Source organism: Dreissena polymorpha, chromosome 11 (assembly GCF_020536995.1).
Source record: "Dreissena polymorpha isolate Duluth1 chromosome 11, UMN_Dpol_1.0, whole genome shotgun sequence".
NCBI classification, from domain to species: Eukaryota; Metazoa; Mollusca; class Bivalvia; order Myida; family Dreissenidae; genus Dreissena; species Dreissena polymorpha.
Window position 1 is genome coordinate 27,852,735 of NC_068365.1, and position 27,576 is coordinate 27,880,310.

Consider the following 27,576-nt stretch of genomic DNA (forward strand, 5'->3'; position numbering starts at 1 on the left):
CCGACTTCGGACGACGAACTTAAGGACGCGCAGAACGTGTTTTTTATATAATGTTATGGGAATGCCGTGTGTGATCCGATGCATCAATGGCGCCCATGTTAAAATCATTTCCCCGAGAACAGGGAACGACAAAAGTACAAACAAAAATCAAAACATTTAAGAACTAGTATCTTACCTTTAATTATCCTTTAAAATCCATCTTATAATCCATTTAACTCAATAATTGACGATTTTGCATCTAGGGTCTTTAACAATTATTTTAGCATAAAAATAAGGACCCTTATGCCATTCTATCACTTTATTCAAATGAGTTTATGAACGCGATAAACTTTCTTCTTCGTCACACGCTACGTCATGTACTTCTACATTACTGCTGTTCAAATGAACCGGAGCAGTTTATCTAATAATAGCCGTTGGTAAACTCGGTTGCATTTGCAGATTTCTGCATACAAACATAATTATGTTTAAACTTGCACAATGTTTTATTTATCTATGGTAAATGCCCTTAATGTACGAGAAAATAATCTAATATATAAATACACAAAGAATGGAAAACATTCCAGTACACAACAGATAAATGAGTACAAAATACCCGTGTATAAAATGGGACGTTCCCAATTCCAGTGTGGTGCTATTTTTACTATCTTATACTTTACACAGCTCTATGCCTAACGTGAATTAAATAGGAACGCAAACATAGCAGATTATTCATGAACTGTGCGATATGTGTATGGCTTGTTGTACATTCTTAATATTTAAGTTGAATGTCAAAAGTATATGCTTTGGTTATAAACAATGCACATTACACGAAATAAGGAAAATGTGATCAATTGACAATTCAGAAAGTTCGACATACAGTACATGTAGAAAACAGAAAACATGTGAAATAAGTCGCGTTTATAATAAATCGTCAACACAATGGGGAAAATGACGCAATAAGTATGTCATTTTATAACGCCATCAATCAGCTGATTCATTTTACGGATGGCGAAAAATTATGTCATATGACTATATTTCAAGGTTGAAGGTCGTATAATTTTGAAGCTTAAGTTTTGTCGACTTTGTTTCTTATGGAAAATCATTCAGTGGTAAAGACTAAAGTAAATATAAATAAAAAAAATAACAAAACAAAAATCGTGTAATTTTATATATTATTTCAGCATTTCTTTTGGTGAATATGTCATAAATATATATTTCTGCAAAATATGCACATTTTCTTCTAATGGGTGACCTTAAAATTCGATAAATGAACCAAACAATATCGACCTAATTTTAGCGCATATCGCATGACGTCATTTAAAAAGTAGTCCGTGCACGCGATAGGTATATTCCACAGTGTTGAATACAAGCAAGTATATTCCACAACGTGTTATACCGTCAATGTCGCGGTGAAAATGGGATAAAAACATTTGTCTGATAAGATCCCGAGAGTTGCTTGCTAGAGCAACACAGATATTTGAAACTGTTAAACGTCCTTTGGAGGTAAGTTTTTTTACTTTTGATATATCAATGAATTAAATATTTTGTTTAACATCAATCGAAACTAAGTGTGTTTCAAACACTTCATAGTTAATTACATACCCATGACTGATGTTCGTTTTAAGAAACGTGTTAGGAAAAAAACGATGGTATTGAAGTGATTGACCATAAAGCTCAATGATATTAAAGGGTCAGTTTCAAGATTTGAAGGTGTATTTTTTCTTCAATGAAACCACGATCAAAAAATAAAATCTTAAGAATACAAAATATTGATAGGCTATGATAATTTGTTTGCTATAGGGACTTTTTAATATTAAGTTTGATCTGAATATATTTTAAAGAATTTTCAAAGAAAGCATAATGTAATTATTTCATTTTTAATATTTAAGATGGTGTTTTAGCAGCCTTTTTCGAATCGCGGTCGCAGGAAAATCTCTCACCCGGCCCCACCCCACCCCCCATAACTTTTGACCCAGGGGTCAGATCAAAATTCCAAATAGTGCAGGGTAACACACATGCTCATAGCTACCATGTGTGTAAGTTCCAAGGTTCAAGTGCTTATAGTGTAGGAGGAGATTGTGGCCAGGACGGACGGACAGACGCCGGAAATAACCACAATATCCCCACGCTTTTCAAAATGCGTGGGGATAATTAAGCAAATAAAACGAGTTCAATGTCAATATTTCATTCAAGCAATCCAAACTAACATGTGAATATGAACGAAGAATGTTATACATGTAGTTAAAAAGGCAATCGTTATTTGGCACCATCCATCAAATGCTGTTTAGTTTAATGATATATATTGCGAAAAAGTATACTCCGATACCTAAACATTTACTCGCATTTGCTGAAGAACCAGCTCTGGGACTATGTGTCGACATATTGACGTGGTTCTCCCGAACAGAGAATATGATTTGTGTACATAAAGCAGTTTCCTTCTGGATCGAAAAAATGTTATTTATAATTGAATAAAACTGTACTTTCGTTTATTCCTCGCACGCCTGCTTCTGAACTTTTATTGTATATAGTTTTTATTCATTAAACGTTTTATCCCTTAAAAAGAGACTAATAAGATCGTAAAATCTCGCTTGAGACATTTTTTAAGGAGTTAACACCTCACTCTTTTCCCACAATAACTAACAAAACATTTAAGTATATGAACAGGTATATATGTATATATATATATATATATATATTAATAATAAAATTCGTAATACAAATTACGATGTGAATTCTAGGCGAGATTACACAATTAAATACTGTAACATAAAAGTATTGAATCATTGTAGTGCATTAAAATAAACTAACGCTGTATGAGAAATAAAAGTATGCACCTTCTTTTTCTTGTTAAATCTTACCAAGATACATCATATTTACAATGTATCGTGGTACTGATAAAATATACAAATGACAAGCACTGTGGATAAGGATGAAATTAACAGATAGTATTACAAGGGGGACTTCTTACACGAAACGCGGTTTGTTTTCTATAACCAAACAAATATCCTCGTTGTTTGTTATTCTGCAATTTGTATGGATTAAGCCGACTATTTTAACAGTAGATCTAGAGAATGGTCTTAAAGTGTACATCAATGTCACGTTCTTAAACGCGAACTAAAAACAATGCATCCATTGAATGGTTCTTGTATACATTTATTTATTTATTCATTTAACATTCTAGGTCAAACGGCATATAACAATATCACAATGCATAAAAGCATAAAAACAATAGTTACACCACTGTTATTATGACTGCTGTAGTTATCATATAATATATAAGTATTTAAATAAATTCAAATCTATATATATTATAACAGTTATAAAAATTAGTTATCAATTGTAATGCAATATTTGACCTATGGATAACCCATTAAGCTGAAAGCTTATTTCCAATGGGGTCCATTAAAAGTACGTGAAAAAAAATGATCAAGTTGTTATATGATCTAACATACACATATATACTTTGTTGTTTGATTGAGAGAAAACATGTGAATAACCTAGCGTTTTGTCTCAATCCGACAACTACACTAATGTAAACAAAAAATGAAAAACATTACCAAACATGACGTTTAACTAAATACATATTATTGCAAATATGGAAACATTTCAAATTCAAATAGTATATCACAGATTCCGATTGCTTCTATATCATAGTCATATTCATATATTAAAAAATAAACAAAACATATATATTTTCTTATTTATCTCAGTTTGTTTGGTTTGTAGATGTTTTTTAATCATTCTTTTAAATTTGTCAAAATTTTCCACTGTTTTGATGTCCTCTGGGAGGGAATACCAGTCTTTAGACCCAGAGTATTGGAATGTTTTTTTGAAATAATTATTTGTCACAGTTCGTATTATGAAATTACTTTTTCCAGATCTTGATGATTTTTCAAAGTTCTTGCTGCGATATGAAGGACATTTTCCATAATAAATTGTATGCATATAACTTTATTTAAGCTGTTTCACTCTGTTTTCCACATTTAACTTTTTCAATTGTACAAAATCATCATTCGTAATGTTTAATAAACCTGATAATTTTATTTTGCATAATTTGTAATTTTTTCGTTTGGGCTTTATTTAAACTATGAAACCAAGATGAACAACAATAATCAAAATGACATTGTAAAAGAGCTGAACTTAAAAGTTTTCTAGAATTAAAATCTAAACAAGTTTTGTGTCTGTATAATAATTTAAGTTTTGCATTTACTGTAGAAACGATGTTATTTACAATATTGTCACCAGAAAGAGTATCAACAATCTGAAGGCCTAAATACTTAATCTTTTTAACATTTTTTATCGTATGACCATGTTACATGTTAAACATTGTAACACGTCACGTATTCATATCAAACCTGTTTACAATAACAATTACACAAAAAGAATATTCTATAGAAATATAACGATCTATATATGCTATCCAAGTGAGATGTATACTTCTTCACACAAACGTTTTCAGACTTTACAAACACAACTGTTCATAGTATAATCATGTGTTGCAACCGTATTGATTGCTTACTCTTGATGTCGAGGCTGGAGTAATCAGAAGTCGCATTGATATTCGATGTATGATTTCATCATCCAGACATCGAACGAACACTGTATATAAATCATCTTTAAAGTTATCACCATTTTGTTTATCGTCATCGATATCACCATTGCTATGTGCAGACCAGCAAAACTCTTGTACACGCCTTTTGTTTTCACGTATTCGGTCTAAAATTCGGAATCGATTCACTGAAACATTCTTCAGCGTCTGCAGTTCCTGTACGATGGGAATGTACTCCTCCGGTGCGATTTGGTGTATGCGTTCCTCATGATGATTATCATCGGCATTAGTTAACATCGCACAGCCGAATTCAAGCCTACTCTCAATTGTCTGAGTACATGCGCGCAGTGTGTCCATAAGTTCGCGTAATTTGGATGGAAGTAATGTCGTACAGTAAATATTTAAATTCTTCAATGATTGAGGTGGCTGTATAGCGATATATGCACGCAAATGAATTGTAAGCGTTTCCAGCTGTGTGAGCGATGAAAGTGACTGGGACAACAGCTCCCCATGTTTCATCAGCAGCACGGTTAAAAACCCACCATCCAGACTGAGACTCTTGATATTTAGACGATGAAGCGCATCCCACAGACCGGGACTGTCTTTCCCAAAGCCAATTTCTAATGTTTTGTTTAAAACTGTCATAGAAACTGCTGTATCTGATCCCTGTACATTCGATGTTATGCTACAGCAGGCCAGCTTACAATGAACCGCGTGATCGAGTGTCAGCAGAGAGCTGAGAAGACTGCTGAGAACTCTAGAGGAAATTGTAACTTTGATCAAGTCAATCCGTTCTATGCAGGGTATTGCTGGTAAAGGGTCTGCACTGTTTAGAACAATCCAGACCACATGCCCCGATATGGACGAACAAGACGAATCTGAAACAATACTGGAATCCATGACACATTCAAAAGAGCATACTTTTTAATATATATACACACATAATAATATAACTACATGCATCTATAAATGAAAATATTGAAATGGCCATATGATTCTTGCTTCATGAAAAAACTGAACCATGTTCAAGATTTTGATCAGTTGATAATAAATTATATTTTTTTAATAAATAATAAATTAGTTTGTAAGTTAAAATGAAATAAATGTGAATGGTCTTTGGGAGACAACCCAAACACAGTTTTACCAAATTCCTCGCAACGGTTATCTCCGTTATTTGTTTTAACTTTACCACTGCAGTCATGAGTAAAATGTGTCACTCAGTTTTCTTATTCAATGAAAGTTTTTGTAAACATGAGCATAATCGAATCCTGTTTAGGTTATTGTTATTGGGAAGTGTCAAACGATTTAAGGTATAAAACAAGTTCCGCATGAAAACTAATGTATTCTCTATGATAGATGTAGTGTTTATTCTAAGCATTTGATAACGAAACTAACGTGCAACGCTTATATTTTGCGAAATAAATGTTGTTTGAAATCGCTACCAGGTTGACGAAAACTAGCAATAATTATTTCCTTTCAAAAGCAAATGCAATTTTAAAAAACTGAACAGAATTTCAAAGCCGTTTATTAAAATTTAAATATTGTTTTGTTTTATTGCATTCTAAAATAATGTATTCTTAATTGCAAACTGTGTTACTGTACTCAGTGTATGGCTATATATCTCAAAGGAAACAGTTTAATAGTAAGTGCGTTTAACTCTGTTGTAACCATATATCGAGGAGGAACACTCACTTTTGAGGGAAACAGCGCTATTATATTGGATAACGCCACGTTAACATAAAACTAAAGTTTTGCAATTAATTGCTGTATTGAATAGTACAAAATCATGTAATTGATATGTTTTTATATCTTATTCTTCCTTTAGTGTTTAATAAAGTGATACATTTTAATCATAAACCTTTTACCAGACTGTAAACAATACTTCAATTGGGAACTGTACACAACGAAAACATACGTTATACAAATATGTTATTGTATATTTACCTTTTAGACATATGTTTTTGCCCCATAGTGTTAACTTTTTCAGCTTGCTACACGATGACATGTCAAACTCATAATGAGATGCACACTCGCCTCTTTCAGGGGAACTCTGACTTTCTCCCTCGTCTATGAATAGATACAAGGACAGAATATTTGACGTGTTTTTTATCCAGATGTTGTAGAGGTCACTTATTTCAGTGACCGGTAATCGGAAATGAAAGTTACTGAGTTGGAGGATAATGTCAGAATTCTTATTCGCAACAGCTTCTCTGTATCCTGAAAGTATGATGTTTGGAAACTTATCAGTACGCCAATAAAGATCGCATTCATTCATCATGCTAGATAGCTTATTCGCAGCTGATATTTCCAGTCCACAAAGAAATATGAACACTTGTGAAATGTCCATAAATGCATCCTTGTAACGGTTGAGATATCCGGAAATGATGGCATCAATCAGATGGGTATTGCAGGCGATATAATAAGCAGCGAGGAATTCCTGTACGCTCTTATGAATGAAGGAAAATGAAAACGATGATCCCAATGAAGACGATTTTCGTGCTGCAGATAAAATACCGGATTTGAATGCAAACTCCTTTCGTTCTCCTTCATCTAATCCAAATCGTTCCAAATCTGTATCGCTAAACACTAGTGAACAGTCCCTTGTATTTGAAAACAACAAATGGAATGCCGCTTCAGCAAGACGATCCACGTTTTCAATATTAGGCTGTATGTATTGGGTCCTTTTGAAGCATCGGAAGGATGGCTTTTGAAATGTTCTTCTTTGCTCGTTCGCCTTCTTAATAAGACTTTCTAGGAAGAGGCTGTATACTTCACACGTGGAACCTTTCATTTCAGTCCCTTCAACCCATGACTGCAATATCAACTGTAACAGCATTGGCGAAATCAAAAACTTTCTCAAGTCGTTCTTCAATATGTACGATTTAAATTCAGATTGCTTTTTGTCCAAATCCTTACTATCTTTACAATCATCCCTACAGCCCAGCAGTCTTCTGCTGATCTCAAAAGGCTCATTTACTCCTTCCAGTTGCAACAGCGAGCTAATCTTCTGGTTTGGGATTTCCGTTTCTGTCACTTTCCAAGGTCGAGTTGTAATCAACACATCACACTGGCTGTGAGATACAGCCAATGCCGGCAGGATATGGCCTGCATTGCCAGTCCACTCATCTAGACCATCCAGTAATATCAAGCAGCGTTCACGTTTCATGATCCCATTGAGTAGTTTGTACATATTCTTGCGCTCTTTCTTATCGCTCCATATTTGGTCAATTATTTGTTCTTTAATCATCTGTAAAATCATAAACTCATTTACTGAATCCCTTAAAGTGACATGGAAGACGAACGTGTATTCTTTTAGGGTCGTTAAATCTTTAAAGAAATTAGCGGATATCACTCGTGTATCAGAATCGGCAGTGTTTGAGTAATCCGTCTCAATCCGTTTGACTGATTTTGTTGTTTGTATCCAGTCCATAACTAATTTGGCGAGAAATGTGGATTTACCAGAACCTGACTCGCCTTGAATGAAAATGTTTCGGTTGTATTTTCCATTGTTCAAAAACATATTGCTGTATTGTTGAATAGATTTAGCCGTTTTCTTGAAGATTCCACTGTCTTTGTCTTTCACCATCAGGCTCAAATTTGGTGGCATGTAAATGTCAACTACCTTAGCTTGGACCCAGTTATTCAATGCTGATGTTGGAACGTAACTAAGTGTCTTGTCGTAATAATGCACCATCATAGATTGCAGCATTTCTAAAGTAAAAAAATACACACTCATTTGAAATATTCAAAACATTATATTTTTTTTAAATTTACTACTTAAATGTGTGCAGAAAGAATGGCTTTACCGCGTTATAGCTTATGAAAATGATTGATAAGGCCATCCTTAAAAAATTGTTTGTTTGGCATAACCCGACCCAGGTAAATTTTGGTGGGTAGGTAGGTAGGGATTTTATTTTTTTTTTGTAATTTTTTTTTCTGACATTGAACTCCGACATATACCAAACTGAAAGGTAATTATCAAATAAAGCTCCAAGTCTTCTGCCTCTGGTAAAGATTTTTCTGCACCGTCCGTATCACCGCACGTGTATTCGTAAGTCTATTTTTTCAATAAAGAACTTCGAAAATATAATATAATCGACGAAAAATACTTTATCTGAAAACGACAGTCCGAAAAATTGTACGCATTTTGCACATGAAATAAAATGTGCATATCGTTTGACTTCAGAAAATGAAAACAAGTACCGGTAACCTTGAAAATTCGTAATTAATATACTATTTGGTTGACATATTACTTAACAATAGCATAGTTTGTGAGTAAAAAAAACAACAAAGTAATAATAACATTTTAATTTCAATCAAGAACAGGAAGGTGCAACATCTTCGACATGTAACTAATTATTTTATTATCATCCTTTAATTCAGATCGATAGTCGGTAGAAATTTGTAAAGTGATCAGCTTAAAAATAATTATGCCCCCCTTAGCAGAAGAGGGGGTATATTGCTTTGCACATGTCGGTCTGTCGGTCGGTCTGTCGGTCCGTCCACCAGGTGGTTTCCGGATGATAACTCAAGAACGCTTGGGCCTAGGATCATGAAACTTCATAGGTACATTGATCATGACTCGCAGATGACCCCTATTGATTTTGAGGTCACTAGGTCAAAGGTCAAGGTGACCCGAAATAGTAAAATGATTTCTGGATGATTACTCAAGAACACTTAGGCCTAGGATCATGGAACTTGATAGGTAGATTGATCATGACTTGCAGATGACCCCTATTGATTTTCAGGTCACTAGGTCAAAGGTCAAGGTCACAGTGACCCGAAATAGTAAAATGGTTTCCGGAAGATAACTCAAGAACGCTTAGGCCTAGGATCATGAAACTTGAAAGGTAGATTGATCATGACTCGCAGATGACCCCTATTGATTTTCAGGTCACTAGGTCAAAGGTCAAGGTCACAGTGACCCGAAATAGTAAAATGGTTTCCGGATGATAACTCAAGAACGCTTGGGCCTAGGATCATGAAACTTCGTAGGTAGATTGATAATGGCTGGCAGATGACCCCTATAGATTTTCAGGTCACTAGGTCAAAGGTCAAGGTCACGGTGACCCGAAATAGTAAAATGGTTTCCGGATGATAACTCAAGAACGCTTATGCATAGGATCATGAAACTTGATAGGTAGATTGATCATGACTCGCAGTTGACCCCTATTGATTTTCAGGTCACTAATCAAAGGTCAAGGTAACATGACCTGAAATAGTAAAATGGTTTCCGGATGATAACTCAAGAACGCTTATGGCTACGATCATGAAACTTCATAGGTACATTGATCATGACTCGCAGATGACCCCTATTGATTTTCAGGTCACTGATAATTATAGATTTAGGATTACAGACCAGTTGCTTCAGTTATATTGTTCAGAGTTCGCCCTGTTGGCCACGTATGTGTTCTTAAGTTATCATCCAAAAACCATTTTACTATTTAGGGTCAACAGGGCCTTGACCTTTGACATAGTGACCTCAAAATCGATAGGGGTCATCTGGGAGTCATGATCAATGTACCTATGAAGTTTCATGATCCTAGGCCCAAGCGTTCTTGAGTTATCATCTGGAAACCACCTGGTGGACGGACCGACCGACATGTGCAAAGCAATATACCCCCTCTTCTTTGAAGGGGGGCATAATAAAAGTTATTGTTCTCGATTTAATAAAAGAAGAACAAGGTAAAATCTGGTGAGGTCCGGTGAGTTTTAACAGTTACCAGTCCTCACGTCCGGTAAGATATTTTTGATGTTTGCATGAGATGATTCAACACAAACAAATGTTTCCATATAAACACTCTACAGGTTCTTTAATCATACCTGGATATTTAATTCCAAGAGACAGTTCACCATGGTTGATTAAACTACCACCTGGAAACACGTTTACTGCGTTAGGTGCCCCAACGTTGAAAATAGGCCTAGTCCCTGCCATATCTCCAGGGACAGTAAAATTGATCTCCTTAATTAGTTTTTTTGTTTCTTCACGTGGTTCTCTCTCCCTAGGCGTAAGTTCTGCAAATGGATCATGATAATAAATAATATTAAGATCTTTTCATGAGTTAAACAAGAGTCAAAGTTTGCATTAATGTTCAGTAAATACACAAAGTTGCTTAACATGGATTAGAATTTAAAAGTCACTATGAATTCAAGGTATTTAGTTGCTATGCAGTAAGTATGATGGCTGTGATTAAGTCAGCTCTTTATGTGAAATCTTTTAGATTAAGAACATTAAGCTTGCTCAACACTGCATGTTTAAGTAGCAGTAAGTACATTTAAGTGAGATCCGCCTAGTAATTGTAGAGGAGCTGAAAACACAAGCTTTGGAAGATACTGATATAAGGACAGAAATTAATGCCTTAATACCTCCCACCCTTAGGTGCCAAAAAATGCGTCTGAATGAGTATGCATAAAGTTTACCATCCAATTCTTTAGGGGTCACTAGCTTGGTGACGGCCAAGAAGCGGTTCTCGCAGTCGTCTAATGCAGCAGCAAGCAGGTGGCGAGGGTTCTCTCCACACCTGACGACCACATCGTGCCACGCATTCAGCATGACAAATATCTGATCATCCATCTGCAGAATACATCAACACGCAAATTCAAATAATGATGAGTGATGATATGGCTGTTGCATTATCTTTTACTTAATTAGAAGGTAGAAGTCATTTACATTTTTGGAACATACATGATGCATGTACCGGTAGATGCATAAAAAGAGAGAGCATAAAAAGAAAACAACAGACATAAGTTTTAAATTCATTTTTTACAACTAAAATAAAGTATTTAAAATGTCTTACATTGTGATAAGCATGTTTCAATCTTGCAAACTGAGCCTCTGTAAAGTCAAGGTAAATTCTCAGCATGGTGAACTCTGTACCTGAAAGAAGTGTAGTTTGAAAGAGCGATGAATACTTTCTCAGAAAAGGCAAATTTTACTCAGAATTTATTTAACAAATAATAATTCAGAAAGAACTAGAAATAGAATTTCTTTGAAAACTGTTTGAAGTAAATGAACAATTTCAATCTTAACAAGCTGTATACCAGCAAATATTGGACTGATTTCAGCTTTATGATAGAATATCAAAGTCAGGTTTCTGACTGTGGATAAATGGATCAATAAATCAAATATATCATTGATAAAGATTTTATATATTGGATTTATAGTATTTGAAGTCACATAAATACTTCAAATTAATTAATATTTCTCAAAATACTTTGTCAAATAAAGTTAACCCATAAAAAATAGTGTTCCTTATACATGTAGCAATAGCCAATTGTTCAATGCTAGATGTGGTATGGCAACATAGATTAAACAAGATACAAAATGCTTGTTTTTATTTTTTGTGCAAGAATATATTCTATGTAAATTTCCAGCGTTGATATCTGAACATTTACAAGCTAATGCGAGACTGGCTTCAGGCAGTGCCGGAAGAATGACATATTCATGAGAACTAGGTCGTGCTTCTGATACTGACCGAAGCCAATCTCATATCTTCATATTTTTATACTGTTATTCTGATTAGCATGAGTGTCACATCTTGTTTTCTGAAAAGTTTTGTTTTATATTTGTGTACATAAGTCCAAATAAATTTCTGTTATGGTACATGTATGATATTCATGACACTTAAACCATCTTGTCTCAATTGTACCAGTTTTATTTGGCCTAGTAAACATTTCTTTACTTTATTTGTGTAATTGAATATCGATAAGTATTGGATAAATATGTAATATATGAACTGCAAAAAAATACATGTTTATACTCTGAAAGCTGATACTTACATATGGTCATCATCTTATAAAACATTTAGTTACCAGAAAATAATTTTGATCGGCATGTTTATTATTTGTGAATTGTTTGTAAATCTCCAACTGAAAAATCAGTCAAAAATACCTATTGGGTTGAGAAAAGCTGATTCACCAATATTTGCATGATTGCAGAGGATGATGCCAATACATAGCTGATAACGGTTTGCACATCCTATGTCTATCTTATTTAGTAAGTCGATATATGGCCCACATTGAAAATGATTTCAGATTGACATCACTGATACTTAATGAATCTGCCGATACTTAAAGAATTTATTTTTCCATATAACCTTGACCTTTGAACAAGGGACGAAGACCTTGTACATTATATGTCATACGTTTGAGAATTTGCAAATAACAGATGACGTAAAGGTCTTCAAAAGCTGTATTTTGCCCATATTTCAACAGTGGAATTTACGTGTAAAGTTTGCCTTTACAATCAAGATTTTCTATTCAACACATTGTTTGCATATGATGAAAAGTTGTGTAAGTTATATTAAAAGTGCTGTATAAATGATGAAGTTACAGTCTGCATAAGCCAACACAAGAGGTGCATGAACACACACCAAACCGCCATGTTGGCACCTTTATCAAAGTGATAGTATTAGGTCTCTCCACAAAAAACTTAGTCTAAGTAAGTCTAAGTAATCTTAGTGTATCTTTAGGGATGATAAAAGATTTGATCTACATAGCTCAGCATACTTATTTCTTTGCTTATGTCTTTAACGAGTCTTGGCTCCATTCGTCTCAGATCCATTCCTGACATTGCGGCAGGCCTTGTGCAGGCTTTCTGTTGCCGCAAACTATTTAATGTTGTCCTCAAACCTTTAAATAACACACAGTATATTAAGCCCATGCATTCTCAATGTCATACAAACTTAATATTTGACCATAAATAGGCTTAAATAGATGACATGTAAAAAAAATAATATTTATACAGCCTGTTTGTGGAAAAAAACAACATATTTTAGGGCTTACATCTTCAAAGAGGATTTCTTACTGCAAGTTTGCTTATAATGCTTAAACATCTGAACATATGTCTTCCATTGTCATACATTTAATCTATAAAAAAAATAATTATTCACCACAAATTTCTATATACTGTCTTTGATTTTCCCTAAAAACGCCCCTGGAGGCCTTGCATTTCTCTGAAGGAAGGTGTTTATACGGAATAGAAAAAATCATACATATTGATTGCGGATCGATCATGGATTGATTGTATAAGCAACACATTAATTAACAATAATTTTAATTTTTTATATAACTGAATTTTGAATATTTTCGAAATTGGATAATGGCATTTATTAAGAACAAGGGCTGTTTGTAAAACATGCATGCCCCCCATATGGGCTCTCCGTTGTAGTGACAGCCATTGTGTGAATATGTTTTTTGTCACTGTGACCTTGACCTTTGACCTAGTGACCTGAAAATCAATAGGGGTCATCTGCCAGTCATGATCAATGTACCTATCAAGTTTCATGATCCTAGCCATAAGTGTTCTTGAGTTATCATCCCGAAACCATTTTACTATTTCGGGTCACCGTGACCTTGACCTTTGACCTAGTAACCTGAAAATCAATAGGGGTCATTTGTGAGTCATGATAACCTACCTATCAAGTTTCATGATCCTAGGAATAAGCGTTTTTCAGTTATCATCTGGAAACCATTTTACTATTTCGGGTAACCTTGAGCTTGACCTTTGACCTAGTGACCTCAAAATAGATAGGGGTCATCTGCGAGTCATGATCAATGTACCTATAGAGTTTCATGATCCTAGGCATAAGCGTTCTTGAGGTATCATCCAGAAACCATTTTACTATTCGGGTCACCATGACCTTGACCTTTGACCTCAAAATCGATAGGGGTCATCTGCGAGTCATGATCAATGTACCTATGAAGTTTTATGATCGTAGCCATCAGCGTTCTTGAGTTATCATCCGGAAACCATTTTACTATTTCAGGTCACCGTGACCTTGACCTTTGATATAGTGACCTGAAAATCAATAGGGGTCAACTGCGAGTCATGATCAATCTACCTATCAAGTTTCATGATCCTAGGCATAAGCGTTCTTGAGTTATCATCCGGAAAACATTTTACCATTTCGGGTCACCGTGACCTTGACCTTTGACCTTGTGACTTGAAAATCAATAGGGGTCATCTGCGAGTCATGATCAATGTACCTATGAAGTTTCATGATCCTAGGCCCAAGTGTTCTTGAGTTATCATCCGGAAACCATTTTACTATTTTGAGTCACCGTGACCTTGACCTTTGACCTAGTGACCTGAAAATCTATAGGGGTCATCTGCAAGCCATTATCAATCTACCTACGAAGTTTCATGATCCTAGGCATAAGCGTTCTTGAGTTATCATCTGGAAACAATCTTCCTCAAAACATCAGGGATGTAACTAAACCTAACAATTTCAAGGGTGCCATCAAGAAACAGTTTTTAGAGTCTTTATAGCTTTTTATAGTATAATTTTTAGTATGAATTTTATGTTCTGTTAAAATACTGTGATACATTTTTAAGTCTTATGATCATTAAGATGCAAGGATCTCATAATTATTCTTAAACTTATAGTATGCTACAAAGTGTGTTTATTAACTACATATGCAGTGAGTAACTTTCTTAAGCAACTTCTGTGATAATAATGAACATGTGATTATATTTGTTCATTCTTAATCAGTAATATACTTTATTAAACAGTACATATTTGATACATATACATTATTAAATATCTAATACATGACTGTTTCATGGTTACTGCTACCAATATCAAGGACCACAATGGAAAGAAGTGAAAATCATTTTTCTCTTTTTTGTGTTATCCTTGGTATTGTGTGTGCATTCCATGGGGCCATCCTTAAAAAATTGTTTGTTTGGCATAACCCGACCCAGGTAAATTTGGGTGGGTAGGTAGGTAGGGATTTTATTTTTTTTTAGTGTTTTTTTTTCTGACATTGAACTCCGACATATACCGAACTGAAAGGTAATTATCAAATAAAGCTCCAAGTCTTCTGCCTCATGAAAGGAAATTGGTAAAGATTTTTCTGCACCGTCCGTATCACCGCACGTGTATTCGTAAGTCTTTTTTTTCAATAAAGAACTTCGAAAATATAATATAATCGACCAAAAATACTTTATCTGAAAACGACAGTCCGAAAAATTGTATGCATTTTGCACATGAAATAAAATGTGCATATCGTTTGACTACATAAAAAGAAAACAAGTAACAGGGCAAATATGTAATTAATATACTATGTGGTTGACATATAATCAGTGCTCCAGCTAGGCCTAAATCGAAGGGCGCCGCGCCCTGCCCTCCCGAACCTCCGCCCTGCCCCCCGAACCTTCGCCCTGCCCCCCTCCAAAAAAAATTATTATTTATTTTTTTTTTTACATATGATAATTCATAAATCTCTTATTACATTGTAATTAGTTTAATCCTCATTGTAGACATTATATTTGAATGGGAATAATACAATTATTTATAACATATAAATAAACATGCAATAGGAAGCATTCCAGAAACACCCGTGCGCTCGAACGTGCCCTTTTCACAAAATACTGCGCGTCGAAAGTGCCCTTTTGACAAAATACTGCGCGTCGAAAGTGCCCTTTTGACAAAAAAGCCCCCCTGCCCTTTTCAAATCCTAGCTGGAGCACTGCATATTACTTTAAAATAGCATAGTTTGTGAGTAAAAAACAACAAAGTAATTATAACATTTTAATTTCAATCAAGAACAGAAAGGTGCAACATCTTCGACATGTAACTAATTATTTAATTATCATCCTTTAATTCAGATCGATAGTCAGTAGAAATTTGTAAAGTGATCAGCTTACAAATAATTTATTGAGTGTTACGCTTCTTTTCATTTGCTTATTTTTTGTACGACTTTTGCCATCTGCCGTTATACACATGTATTGCAGGCAGACGACAATATCACCTGTGTATTCCATTATCTGCGCATTAATGACCCAATATTACCCGATAGCGAACTCAATGTTGATTGGCCAGCTACCATATGCGCTTCAAATTGTTCATGGAAACAAAGAGAAAAATAGTTTTAAAAAACACTCCGGATTAAAATGGCGGATGTTTTCAATGGAATTTAACGAGATTTAAGCATAGTTGCAAATTATATTTTTCTTGAGCCAAACTCAAGATTTTCAGATCTGTGCTTTGATAGACTACTGCGGTGTCTGTACATTTTGAAATTATTTGATTAATACTTTCGTTAGCAACACTTTTTACTTTTGATTTAACGAATGGCGTGTGAAGCGTAGCAACAAGCTGTCTGGCAGCGAATACAGTACCGCTATTTGATTGGTTGAAAATACGACTGTAGGAACTATGCATTGGCAGTTGTGTCCACATGTTTTCAGAAGAGAACTGCTTTAATAATTCTAACTAAATCGAAAGTGACCGAATAAAAAGTTTGATTATGTCATCAAAGTAAAATTAAGATTAAGATGCGCAAGACACTTATTTCATGACATGTGATTCACACTTTTCCGAGTTATTTGTCCTTGAACTTAACCATTTTATGGCAGAGCTGTAAGTTTGTAAAGCACACGTATTGAAACATTAAAAAAATCATCACCATTTTTGGTCTAATAGACGCGCTTTGAAGATACTACTGGAATATATCTGATATTCCCGAATACTTGAATAGTATTAAAATTGGATTGTACAATTATGATCAGTATATTATTTTATCGGATACATTTTTTGAATAACTTTTAAAGAATTATACCCTATTAAAAAGCCCAAAATACATTCTAAAACTTTAACTGCGCACATAATTTCAAACGTACATCCATCTGGATCAAACAATAATAAAGGCATTGAATTAGGTAACATAATAACCCTTGTTATTTATTAGCATTTGTGTACTATTGATTTACATTATTTTGTATACATGGTCATTAAGCTAAATGTTGTATCAATCTTACTTTAGTTTGAGTGTTTGATTTAGGGAAGTGAACACAAAGTATATGCCCTTCTACTTTCTTTAAGCTTCCGTTACAAAGTGAAAGTAGGTATACTGGATTAACTTAAAGCTTGTGAACACCATGGTAATGTAAATGTGTTGTCCAATCTGCATTAAAACAAGGTCAAGATCCTTTGTTCAGATATCTGAGATGATTTTGAAAATGATGTCTGCTCCTTTAAAAAATATGGCAGCCAGTGAGTGGTTCAAGTTTCCCTGCAAGGCTTGTGAACGCTCTAAATGTCACATCTTTAGTCTAGTCTTCATGAAACTGGGCCAACACTTTAAATTTGTACGTAATGATATATCGACCAAGTTTTAAACTTCCTCATTTAAAGGGCTATATAAGGTAAACTTATAGGTCACTTGTTCATATTAAAGTAAAAGCTTTTTTAATTCTTTAGAAGTCACATTTAAAGTAGATTCTTACTAAGATATATCAGCCGAGTTCGACAACAAAATGTATCGATGTATGTTATATATATTGTTAATAAATTATTTTTTTCAAACCATTCCTTCTGTTACAACAATGATCTTTCAACGTGTCTAAGATGAGCGCATTAGGGCTGTAGCCCTCGCGTGTTGAATTTTAGTTTGTGTTATTTGTTTGTTCTAATATGATTATTGGTGTTACATTTATTATTATGTTTTAAATTGATTATGATAATGGTTTATATCATACAAATTATTGTGTTCATTATTGCTCATCTGTGATAAATGTTGATCTCAACCGATTTTAAAGTGATATTATGGGCATATAGCAGTATATGCTATGTTTATAGGTGTCTATCGCCACCCCTTGTTTATTTTTTTGGTGTTTTCACTTCATACACACTTATTTTGTTAATGCAGCATCAATATACTAAAACAATATCCCGGAAATAGAAAACTAATGCATTTGTCTTTGAATATCAACTGTAATTTCGTTTTGACAACTGACGACAGAAATGATACGTTGTGAATCGAAGTGTAGTTTTCATACGACACAAAGACACAATTTTGTTTTACGGATCATTTCGGCTTAGAGGACTTGGTGAGTCATGTAAAATATCGAATATAATGTAAAAAAGTTTTCTTATGCCTCGTTCTCATACTTTCGTGTCTTCTCATTGGATTCGTTCTCAATTTAATACGTCATTTTCGCTCTCACCAAATACTTTGCGTGTCAGGATTCTATTCAAGTAGATCGAGCGTTTACAACTGCTGACTATTTTGCCGAGAAAATTAGTTTTAAACAAGATATGTTCCACATAGACATAGATATTGCTTAAATTGTGGTAAAAGATACCATTGCAGAGTATTTATTGCATTATAAATCGCCAGCACTTAAAACAAAAAAAGTTTTGTAATTCTGTGCAAGTGGCAGAAGCATTTCTAAGGAAGGCCACGCTCTATTTAATTCGGAGCACTGAGAGGTACCCGAAAGGGTATTGTAACTCAATATGCAAGACGCGGGAGACAATTATATTTCAATTAACACGTTTGCATTGTTTTTAAAAATATTTACATCCCTGCTCTTATTTGGAATTTTATATTTAAGAAATAATATTTTTCTATCATGGTTTGTTGGCGAATAACCCACAGTAAGGAGTATAGATGCGTAGGAATTAAATCACGAGTGCGAAGCACGAGTGATTTGATAACACGCGTCTATACAACTTACTGTGGGTTATTCAACAACAAACCATCGTAGAAAAATATTAGTTTGATTCAAACACGATTCTGATTGATTTGGTTCAAGCTTTAGGACGTGAACTATATTTTTCAATACTCCGCCCTTCTTAGTACAAAGTTCACTATTTAGTGACGTCATTGAATTGTACAAACATATGACGTCGTTTTCTTTCATAAATATTTTGCAAATGATGTCACTTTCATTGAATCGTAGAATCGTAGAAACTTAATGACATCAAGTTTATTGAGGCTACTGAAATGCTGACATGCTATAAATGTTTTCTGAATTACGTTTCCTAACAATTAACATTCTTTGTAGGCGTGGTTACATGTATGCCATTTATCACCAAATATACAATTTGCTGTTTCATTACATTTATATACATGCTACATTTATTACATTTCTTTTAGAGCGGGTTTTAGCAGGTGCATTTTACTGCCATATTTTATTTATTTATTCGGAACTATTTTCGAAACATTAAGCTCCGCCCATAAGTTATTGCAGAATAACCCACACTTGATATCCCTCTTTGTCTATAGAAAACAAGATTACGTGCGGTGTTATAATTGAAAATAAATTGCTTCCATCATTAAATACACATTCAATTGTGTCTTAGAAAAAGGACATTGCAATCTGTTACGTAAAAAATAACTTTCCCACTGGGAGCCCCATTTAGAACGCGGTCAAGCGAGGAGCACGAATCCAATGAGAATAATCTTCTTGATGATGCAGATCATTGGCCTTCACCTTCACGAGTTGAAAAAAAGTAAATATGTAAACAAAGACGATTTTCAGATGTTTAAATACTGAAATAGTATTTTATTGAGGATATAAAAGTTATACAATGCTAAAAATACTTGTCATTGTATGCGCATGCGCGGTATCGGGTCCGTTCGCCCTAGTTACACGTTCGCCCTGGGTCCGTTCGCCCTGGGTTCGTTCGCCCTATATTATCATGTGCATATCGGGGTATGAACAGTTGATTGTTCACACATATAAGCAAGTTTGAACCTTAAGTTTTCATTAATTAATATAGTAAGCAATTAGTGAAAATAACTGGCCTTTGTTACAAACACGCTTACAAGTTAAAGAGCGCCGTTTTGATTTTTCACACATGCAAGCAAGTTTGTACCTTAGATTTCATCATAAATTAATATAATAAGCAATTAAGGAATATTACTGGCCTTTGTTACAAATACGCTTACAAGTTAAAGAGCGCTGTCTTTTATATTTCGGTAACACTTTTTTGTTTGATATGTTCGGAATAACCTAACTGTGAATTATCACAGTATATAAAATGGAGCTCAAATGTCTGGTTCTATTATTTCAAAAATGGATAATCTGTTGTGCATTTCGTGCAATTTGGAGGTACGACATGCGATTACACGCGACGTTTGTGAACGGTGGAAGCATCGGCTATGTGGAACTGGTTAGTTTAATTTAATTTGTCAATTGCATATAATAAAAACATATCGTACGTACTTTTTCTATATATTTTAATGTTCCTTAAGGATTTCATTATTTCCATCTAATGTAACTGGTAACGGGATCTTCATTTACGTACGATAAATTATTTAGTTCTTAATAATTTATCATTCTGTCCATTACGGTCTTAGTGAATGTTGTCTCTATCGTATTTCATTTTCAATTAGCATTAAATGCTACCATTCTTCGACTTATGCGAAGTAGCGTTAAGCGCTAATATCCTTTGATCCATTATAGATGTAATTAATTAAAGAAGCTTGCGTTTGCGTTCTTGATTTGGTAAACAATTTAGATTGGAATTTGCTACTCGCTCTCTTAGCTTACTAAACTGTTTTATTATAGAACATCAATGTATTTTTCCATATGTTAGAGTTTGTAGCTCACCTAGCACAAAAAGTATACCGATGTGGTTTTGTGAAAAATGGGCTTAATGCGTGATACGGACTGCGCAATTCCTTAAGTATTTCTAATATACAATAGTTATTCTAAACAATATGCAATAGTTATTTTAAACAATATGTACTAGTCATTTTAAACAATATGCAATAGTTACTTTAAAAAATATGCAATAGTAATTATAAAATTTTGTTAATTGAAATTAAGTAAAACTTTATTAATTATGATTAATTAAAATTATTAAATAAGTTAAAATGGAAATTTAAATATTACAAATATGAACACAAAATAAAGTGCATCATTTATTATTGTATATATAAGCTGTATATATTAAATTTATAAATTATTTGTACATCTATATGTGTAATATAGTCATTAAGATTATGAGATTTTGAGTGTAACTTCTTGCGTTGTTTATGGTTCTTTCATTCAGCAATATATAACCACCGTCTGTCGGATTATCTAAATTCTTGTATTCTTGTCGATCCCTGCATAGGCAAATAAATTTAAAATTCATATGATCTAAAAAAAACATCATCAATATTCAATTTACTAAACTGATCAACTTCCAATAATTCTCGCGTGTATAGCGCGGTGTGAAGTAGCAACCGGCCTTTATTGATCGGTGTCGATTAATTAAGAGATTACAGAGATAACGATCTGTGTTAATTGATTGATTGAGTGTCGTATTTACCTAATATAGTTAACATTGAGAACAATTACTAAATCATATAGAAATTAGTTATGTATAATATGATTATTAAGTTGAAACTATTATCCTAAAGAGTATACTTAATATTGATGCATGCATAAATCATGTTTATAAAACAGAACTGTTATTATCATTTTTTTTAGAAATTATCTTTAATATGATTATTAGCGTATGATTAAGAAAATAAACATAAATTATGTAAATGAAACAGAGCGGTATATTTTAAATTGTGTAGAAATTGGTCTCAAAGAAAATGCTCAATTATAATAAATACATTAAGTAATAAGATTATTATTAATTAATTATAACAGAACTATATTTTAAGCAATTAAAGCCGTATTGTCAGTGAAATTTGCCGATGTCATTGTAAGTTCATGAAATTTGTATATATCGTCCGCAGAAAGCAGGCTCCATATGTATATACAAAGAGAACTGATGTATTTATGGAACGTGAATGATATATAAATCATTTACGTTTTTAAATAACTAAAAAATAAGAGAAAATTACTGGCATTCGACGGCTTTGTTACAAACACGCTTACACGTTAAAGAGCACCTTCTTGTTTTTTCACACATATAGGCAAGTTTGTAGCTTAAATTGTCATTTATATATTAAAATGTTATAAAAGATAACAAATTTCGTTTTATTTATTGCTTCCCTGCTTTGATAATAAAATTTAGGGCGAACGGACCCAGGGCGAACAGGTTTTAGGGCGAACAGGATTTAGGGCGAACAGAAATTAGGGCGAACGGACCCGGATTCCGCATGCGCGAAATACATAGTTAAGGTTACATTACACTAAATCATTGTGTATCCCTCCGTGGTCCATTCGAAAGTAGTGCCTATTTCTAAAGAGTTCCTTTTCTCTTCTTGAATATAAGCCATTTAACAATGTGAGACATGTCTTTTGTGGTTATTTGTAATATCCTGTATGTGTCTGGAGTACTTTGATGCCTTGGATTGGAAGCTAACTTAAAAGATGAACTTTTGAGGGTGTGTTTTCTATTGTGTGGGGCTTTTGTCGAAATTAGGATTCCGAAACACGTTTTTCTACGGTGGGTTCATTCGACAGCGATTTACTTTCTTAGAAGTTGCGAGACGGTATGTTTTTGATTGCAATTATTGGAAGATGACAGATCCATCTTTAAAATGATACCAGGTTCGGAAAAATTGATACGTCGGAAAGGCAAGAAAAATGCTGTGAAAGTTGTCAGTTTTATAATGGGACCCTATGGGAATCGGAATTAGTGTAATATAACCTTTAAAAAGCACATTTACTGCAATGTCAAGGTCACATGGATTCGTCTGCAAGCGAGACAAGTAGAAAATGAATTTTAATGAATGTTTTGATGATTTGGGTGCTAAAATAGATGAGAGGTGTCAATATTTTGGTCCAAATGGATGTTTTAGGTGGTTTTGGACTGTTCCGGATGGGTGGGGGACCTGGTATGGACAAGTAAGGGTAACATTTCCAACAAATCTTAAATGTAAATATTATTATGTCCATAGATTGAAGTTTCAGGTGGAGAGCAAGATGAAAAATATGCAAAATTACATGCATGCAACCCATTTATGCCATTTTTCTCTTTGTTTGTAGGCCTGACCGTTTGTCCTTGAGCCGTAGATGGTCAACAATCCGCTAGCTGTCTTGCTCTGACTGGTGCACTGGACATGATTTCAATGTGAGTCATCATACTGATTGTTTAATTAACACATGAATTTCAGTTTGTTCGTTAAAGTACTAACTTAGCTGTGTATTTTTACAGTGGACGTAGTGGTGCGGTGTAGGTGGTAGACGAGGTATTTCCATATATACACTATGTTTACAGAATTGCGGCCAGTGGAGCAACATAGCTGATGAGTTAATAGCACTAGTTCTTCAGACAAATAACTTTATTTTCAACCTATAAAGCATATTTAGCTGTAGGTGGGGCCAATTAGCTGTAAGATCTGGCTTTTGTTCTGTTAAGCCCTTAGAGTAATGAATTTCAGAGTGAAGACCATAGCGCCTTTTCCTAGTCAAGTATCGGGCAGCTGTATGTCTTTTCAGAAATGCACATGTCTTTTTAAGCATGTCATTGTGTTTGCTTTTAATAAGATAGGCAATAAACTCATAACCTTTAGACAAATGAGCATCTGTAAATTCAGATTTCACTATTTCAGAGTCAGCCAGACCATGATTGAGCTTAAGGGTTGTGCTGCGGATGCAGCCTGTGCAGTTCCGGGAGAAAGTCACTGTCTCGGGCAATGCGGTCTGGTATCAGGTAAGCACTATTGAAAGCCTCACACTTTTGGGGGGTCTGAAGCCTTGTGCTGTCAATGCGATCTGGTTCAAGTACAATAAGAATGCATTCTCAAAGCAGTACTTCATCAGATATGGTTATCTCAAGCTTACAGTTCGCGGGCAGATATGACTTCGATTTGTTCTTGCTAGCAGAACCCCTACAGGCCAAACTATGCGTTAAGCACTATTTTCCACAGCAACCCTTGCAGACAGAAAAACAATACTTAAAATTACTTCTGGCATTTAATTTCTAATTTCCTACATATCACTTTTGTATGTTTGTTTGCCCTTTTTAACTCTGACATGCCATCTGGCTCACATTGATGGAGCATACCTGTTTTTGTTTAGAGCCAAGTCCCCGGCTGCTCGAGTTTGCCGTGTCAATAATGAGAAAGCCATGGCATGATGTCTCCTCTATGTGATTCCTTATCTCAGTGTTGAACATAATTGCCAGTTTCAGGGGCCTAAACATTTTATTTTATTAAAGGTCTGGATGATCCTTGCCTGACTGCGGGTTTGTGTACACCTCAATCCGACTCTGTGTCCTGAACAGAGGCCGCAGTGGTGCAGCGCTTGTGGACGATCCATCAACATCCTGAAAGGTCAACACTACACCAAGCTGGGAAAATTGATCCTGATAGTCATCCCCAGGTAGTGGAATGAATGTTCACTGAACTACAGAGGAATCACACCCAAATGACTTTCCTGCCACGACATTAGTGTGGCCACTCGCGTAGGAATTCCTTAGCAAACATGCTCTTTTGCATGGTGACTGTGGACATTTTTGCAAAACTTACGCTTTCAACACTGGATTTCAAAGAGAATACTTAATAAAATGTCGCTAACAGGACTTATTTATATGAGAGAGACTATCTGGATGCGCATTAAGTGTCACTTTGTGTCGTAAGCTGTTGAAGGAGCGATTTGCGCCTTTTTAAGTGTTAATTTTGGGTAGCCGGCTTGTATCGGCTTGAAAGCTGAAAATTATGCCTCTCATCATAATAGCATTAATTTTTGTAATTGCAATGTGTATGTTTAGATTGTAAGTGAAGCTTTTAATAATAATTTTCTTAAAAAACATGATTTTATATGCTGTCAGTGAGTTTTTTATTGAGAAAAGTGCTTAAAATTTAAAAAAAGTCTCCTATTTCATCAAGAAAAGTACACTGATTCACAATCAATACATTTATTTGGGCCTTTTGCTGATATATTGGAGAATTTCGCATGCAATGATACCAGTTTTTGCCATGAAAGTTACGCGTAACAATAATTGGAGACGCAAAATCAGCTGTCGTCACTTAGACTAAAAATCATGCATTCCGACTTGACTGCGGCCAATTTAGTCACCGCTTTAAATGGCCATTTTAAGGCCTTTACCCCCATCCGAATGCACTGAAATTGCATATTCATTGTGGAAATAGTTGAAATCTCATGTGGAGAAAGTTTGAAAAAGATAGGACAAAGTTGAGTTCCCTTAAAGGTTACATTACACTAAATCATTGTGTATCCCTCCGTGGTCCATTCGAAAGTAGTGCCTATTTCTAAACAGTTCCTTTTCTCTTCTTGAATATAAGCCATTTAACAATGTGAGACATGTCTTTTGTGGTTATTTGTAATATCCTGTATGTGTCTGGAGTACTTTGATGCCTTGGATTGGAAGCTAACTTAAAAGATGAACTTTTGAGGGTGTGTTTTCTATTGTGTGGGGCTTTTGTCGAAATTAGGATTCCGAAACACGTTTTTCTACGGTGGGTTCATTCGACAGCGATTTACTTTCTTAGAAGTTGCGAGACGGTATGTTTTTGATTGCAATTATTGGAAGATGACAGATCCATCTTTAAAATGATACCAGGTTCGGAAAAATTGATACGTCGGAAAGGCAAGAAAAATGCTGTGAAAGTTGTCAGTTTTATAATGGGACCCTATGGGAATCGGAATTAGTGTAATATAACCTTAAGGGGCACGAATGTGCGAGAACATAGCATACTTGACATTTGTATCACTCCCGGAAACAGGTGATATTGTGAAAATGTAAACATTATGAACATTCATAACACATCGACAGAAAATACCTGCATAGCCTACGGAGGAAGCCAGCTGAATCCACCAGAAATCACCATTGTTTATCCTTTATTTAGCAAATATTGCTATTTGTTAGTCTGTCACTGTCTTTTGTCAAACACTAAACTCAGCGTTCGTTTGATTGTCAATTTCATGTCGCGTAGGTTATACTGCACACTTAAACTTTAAATAGTTGCAGAAGTTAATTTTGTGAATGTAATTATATTCATTCCCTATATGATCTATAACTTTAAATGTTTACTTTTTAATCAGTAAAATATATTGTTAGTCAGCGTCTTTGAAGGTGACCGCCATGTAAAGTTCAGGCGCGAACTATTTTTCGTCTGTAAGCTAGGTCTCGGCGTCTGATCAGTATTAACATTATTGTTTTTATAATTTAACAGTAATCCTTTTAGAGTATTTGGATGTTTCGCCGAGATACAGCCTAGTCATTTGTTGCATTATATAAATGTTAATATTTATATGAACAGATGTTATTTCTCATGGGGCGGAGTTTCTACCGTCTCACCTATTCATACGCCTTACCATTTGTTAAGTTCGGCGATTGTTTGTTTCACATATCTATGTTCAGCTGATTATTTGTAAATACTGCTTTTCGTTAAAGCTGTTCATTTGACCAAAGAGCTGTATATGATGTATTGAATTTAGATTGTTATATTATTTAAGGAATGGACCTGAGCACACTTTGTTGTTAAAAGCCGAGGATTTCTTTGGTTCATTTTGTCACGTGGTAACTGAGTCGGAATCTATAAATACGGACTCGGAATACAGTCTCAGCACACAAGTCCTCCGCGAGGGACGTTAAACGGGGGTGCAGTGTATCGGTGCTGTACACCGGGCACTTAAAAGAACCAGGGGCGCCTCTGGAATCGGGGCGCCCTCTGTATCCCGCTCGAACCCCCACTAACACCTCTTGGGGCGGAGAGCACAAAAACCACACACAAACTATAAGGAATTAACATTAATGCCAATAAGGATAATGATAATCTAGAGATAATAGGAATACTGCAAAAACCATTTTGATAAAAGGCAAACCACTACATAATCCATTAAAAAAAAAAAAAAAAAAAAAAAAAAAAAAGAGCATCTAGTCACATTAAGGTCTCATTGGCCATCGTGCTATGATGTATAATATGACCTTATTTTCTCCCCTGAAGGGTCACAGGGGCAGGTCGATACATCTGTAGTCGAGAAGACGCTGGACGACCTGTAAATAAATCTCAAATACACACAGTCTCAGCACACACGCACACACACACGTCTCAGCATCTTCTTTCTGGAGTTCACACCTCCTTAAGACAACCAACAACTACGGTATATACATTACATACACTTATGATACAAAATTAACAGGATGGGAAATAGAATGTTCAGACAAATGAGAGCTCCTCCGTTTACTATTTAATATTAACGCTTCAGTACAGTAAATGTAATTATTATGTAAAAACTACAGTTAAGAAGATACCGATGCATAGGCTCGGTCCTTCCTCGTCCATTGTGTCCACTTATATTCAGGGACGCCCGCTTGGCATATTATATTGTCTATATGCAAATCATATATATATATATATATATATATATATATATATATATATATATATATATATATATA

At 34.6% G+C, this 27,576-nt stretch overlaps 1 protein-coding gene and 2 long non-coding RNA genes across 7 annotated transcripts; 2 read left to right on the forward strand and 1 right to left on the reverse strand.

Moving 5' to 3' along the window:
• The first annotated feature begins 1,187 nt into the window (after nt 1–1,187).
• Nucleotides 1,188–11,339, forward strand: LOC127850846 (uncharacterized). The gene is made up of 2 exons (XR_008035478.1): nt 1,188–1,482; nt 10,964–11,339. It is a non-coding gene; the product is annotated as an uncharacterized LOC127850846 (long non-coding RNA).
• Nucleotides 3,112–26,275, reverse strand: LOC127850812 (uncharacterized). Of its 5 annotated transcripts, none has more exons than XM_052384142.1 (7): nt 25,955–26,274; nt 13,037–13,159; nt 11,326–11,405; nt 10,949–11,102; nt 10,403–10,543; nt 6,473–8,239; nt 3,112–5,406 (listed from the first exon to the last, which is right to left on the reverse strand). In XM_052384142.1, exons 2-7 carry the CDS (start codon nt 13,098–13,100, stop codon nt 4,469–4,471), a joined length of 3,144 nt encoding a protein of 1,047 aa, XP_052240102.1. In that variant the 5' UTR covers nt 13,101–13,159; nt 25,955–26,274; the 3' UTR covers nt 3,112–4,468. The 5 variants fall into 5 exon arrangements, with proteins under 5 accessions (XP_052240102.1, XP_052240101.1, XP_052240103.1 ...); XM_052384141.1 differs by having other exon boundaries at nt 10,352–10,543; nt 25,955–26,273; XM_052384143.1 differs by lacking the exon at nt 13,037–13,159 and having other exon boundaries at nt 10,352–10,543; nt 25,955–26,273.
• On the forward strand, nt 22,377–26,642 carry LOC127850844 (uncharacterized). The gene is made up of 3 exons (XR_008035476.1): nt 22,377–23,280; nt 23,762–23,862; nt 24,370–26,642. It is a non-coding gene; the product is annotated as an uncharacterized LOC127850844 (long non-coding RNA).
• The last annotated feature ends 934 nt before the right edge of the window (nt 26,643–27,576 follow it).

Coding starts and splice junctions, on each gene's coding strand:
- LOC127850812 (XM_052384141.1), bottom strand. CDS start 13,100: ATGTCAGGAATGGATCTGAGACGAATGGAGCCAAGACTCGTTAAAGAC. Junction 10,544..10,948: donor GACCCCTAAAGAATTGGATG/GTAAACTTTATG, acceptor ATCCATTTGCAG/AACTTACGCCTAGGGAGAGA. Junction 8,240..10,351: donor TCTTGGAATTAAATATCCAG/GTATGATTAAAG, acceptor TTTTTACTTTAG/AAATGCTGCAATCTATGATG.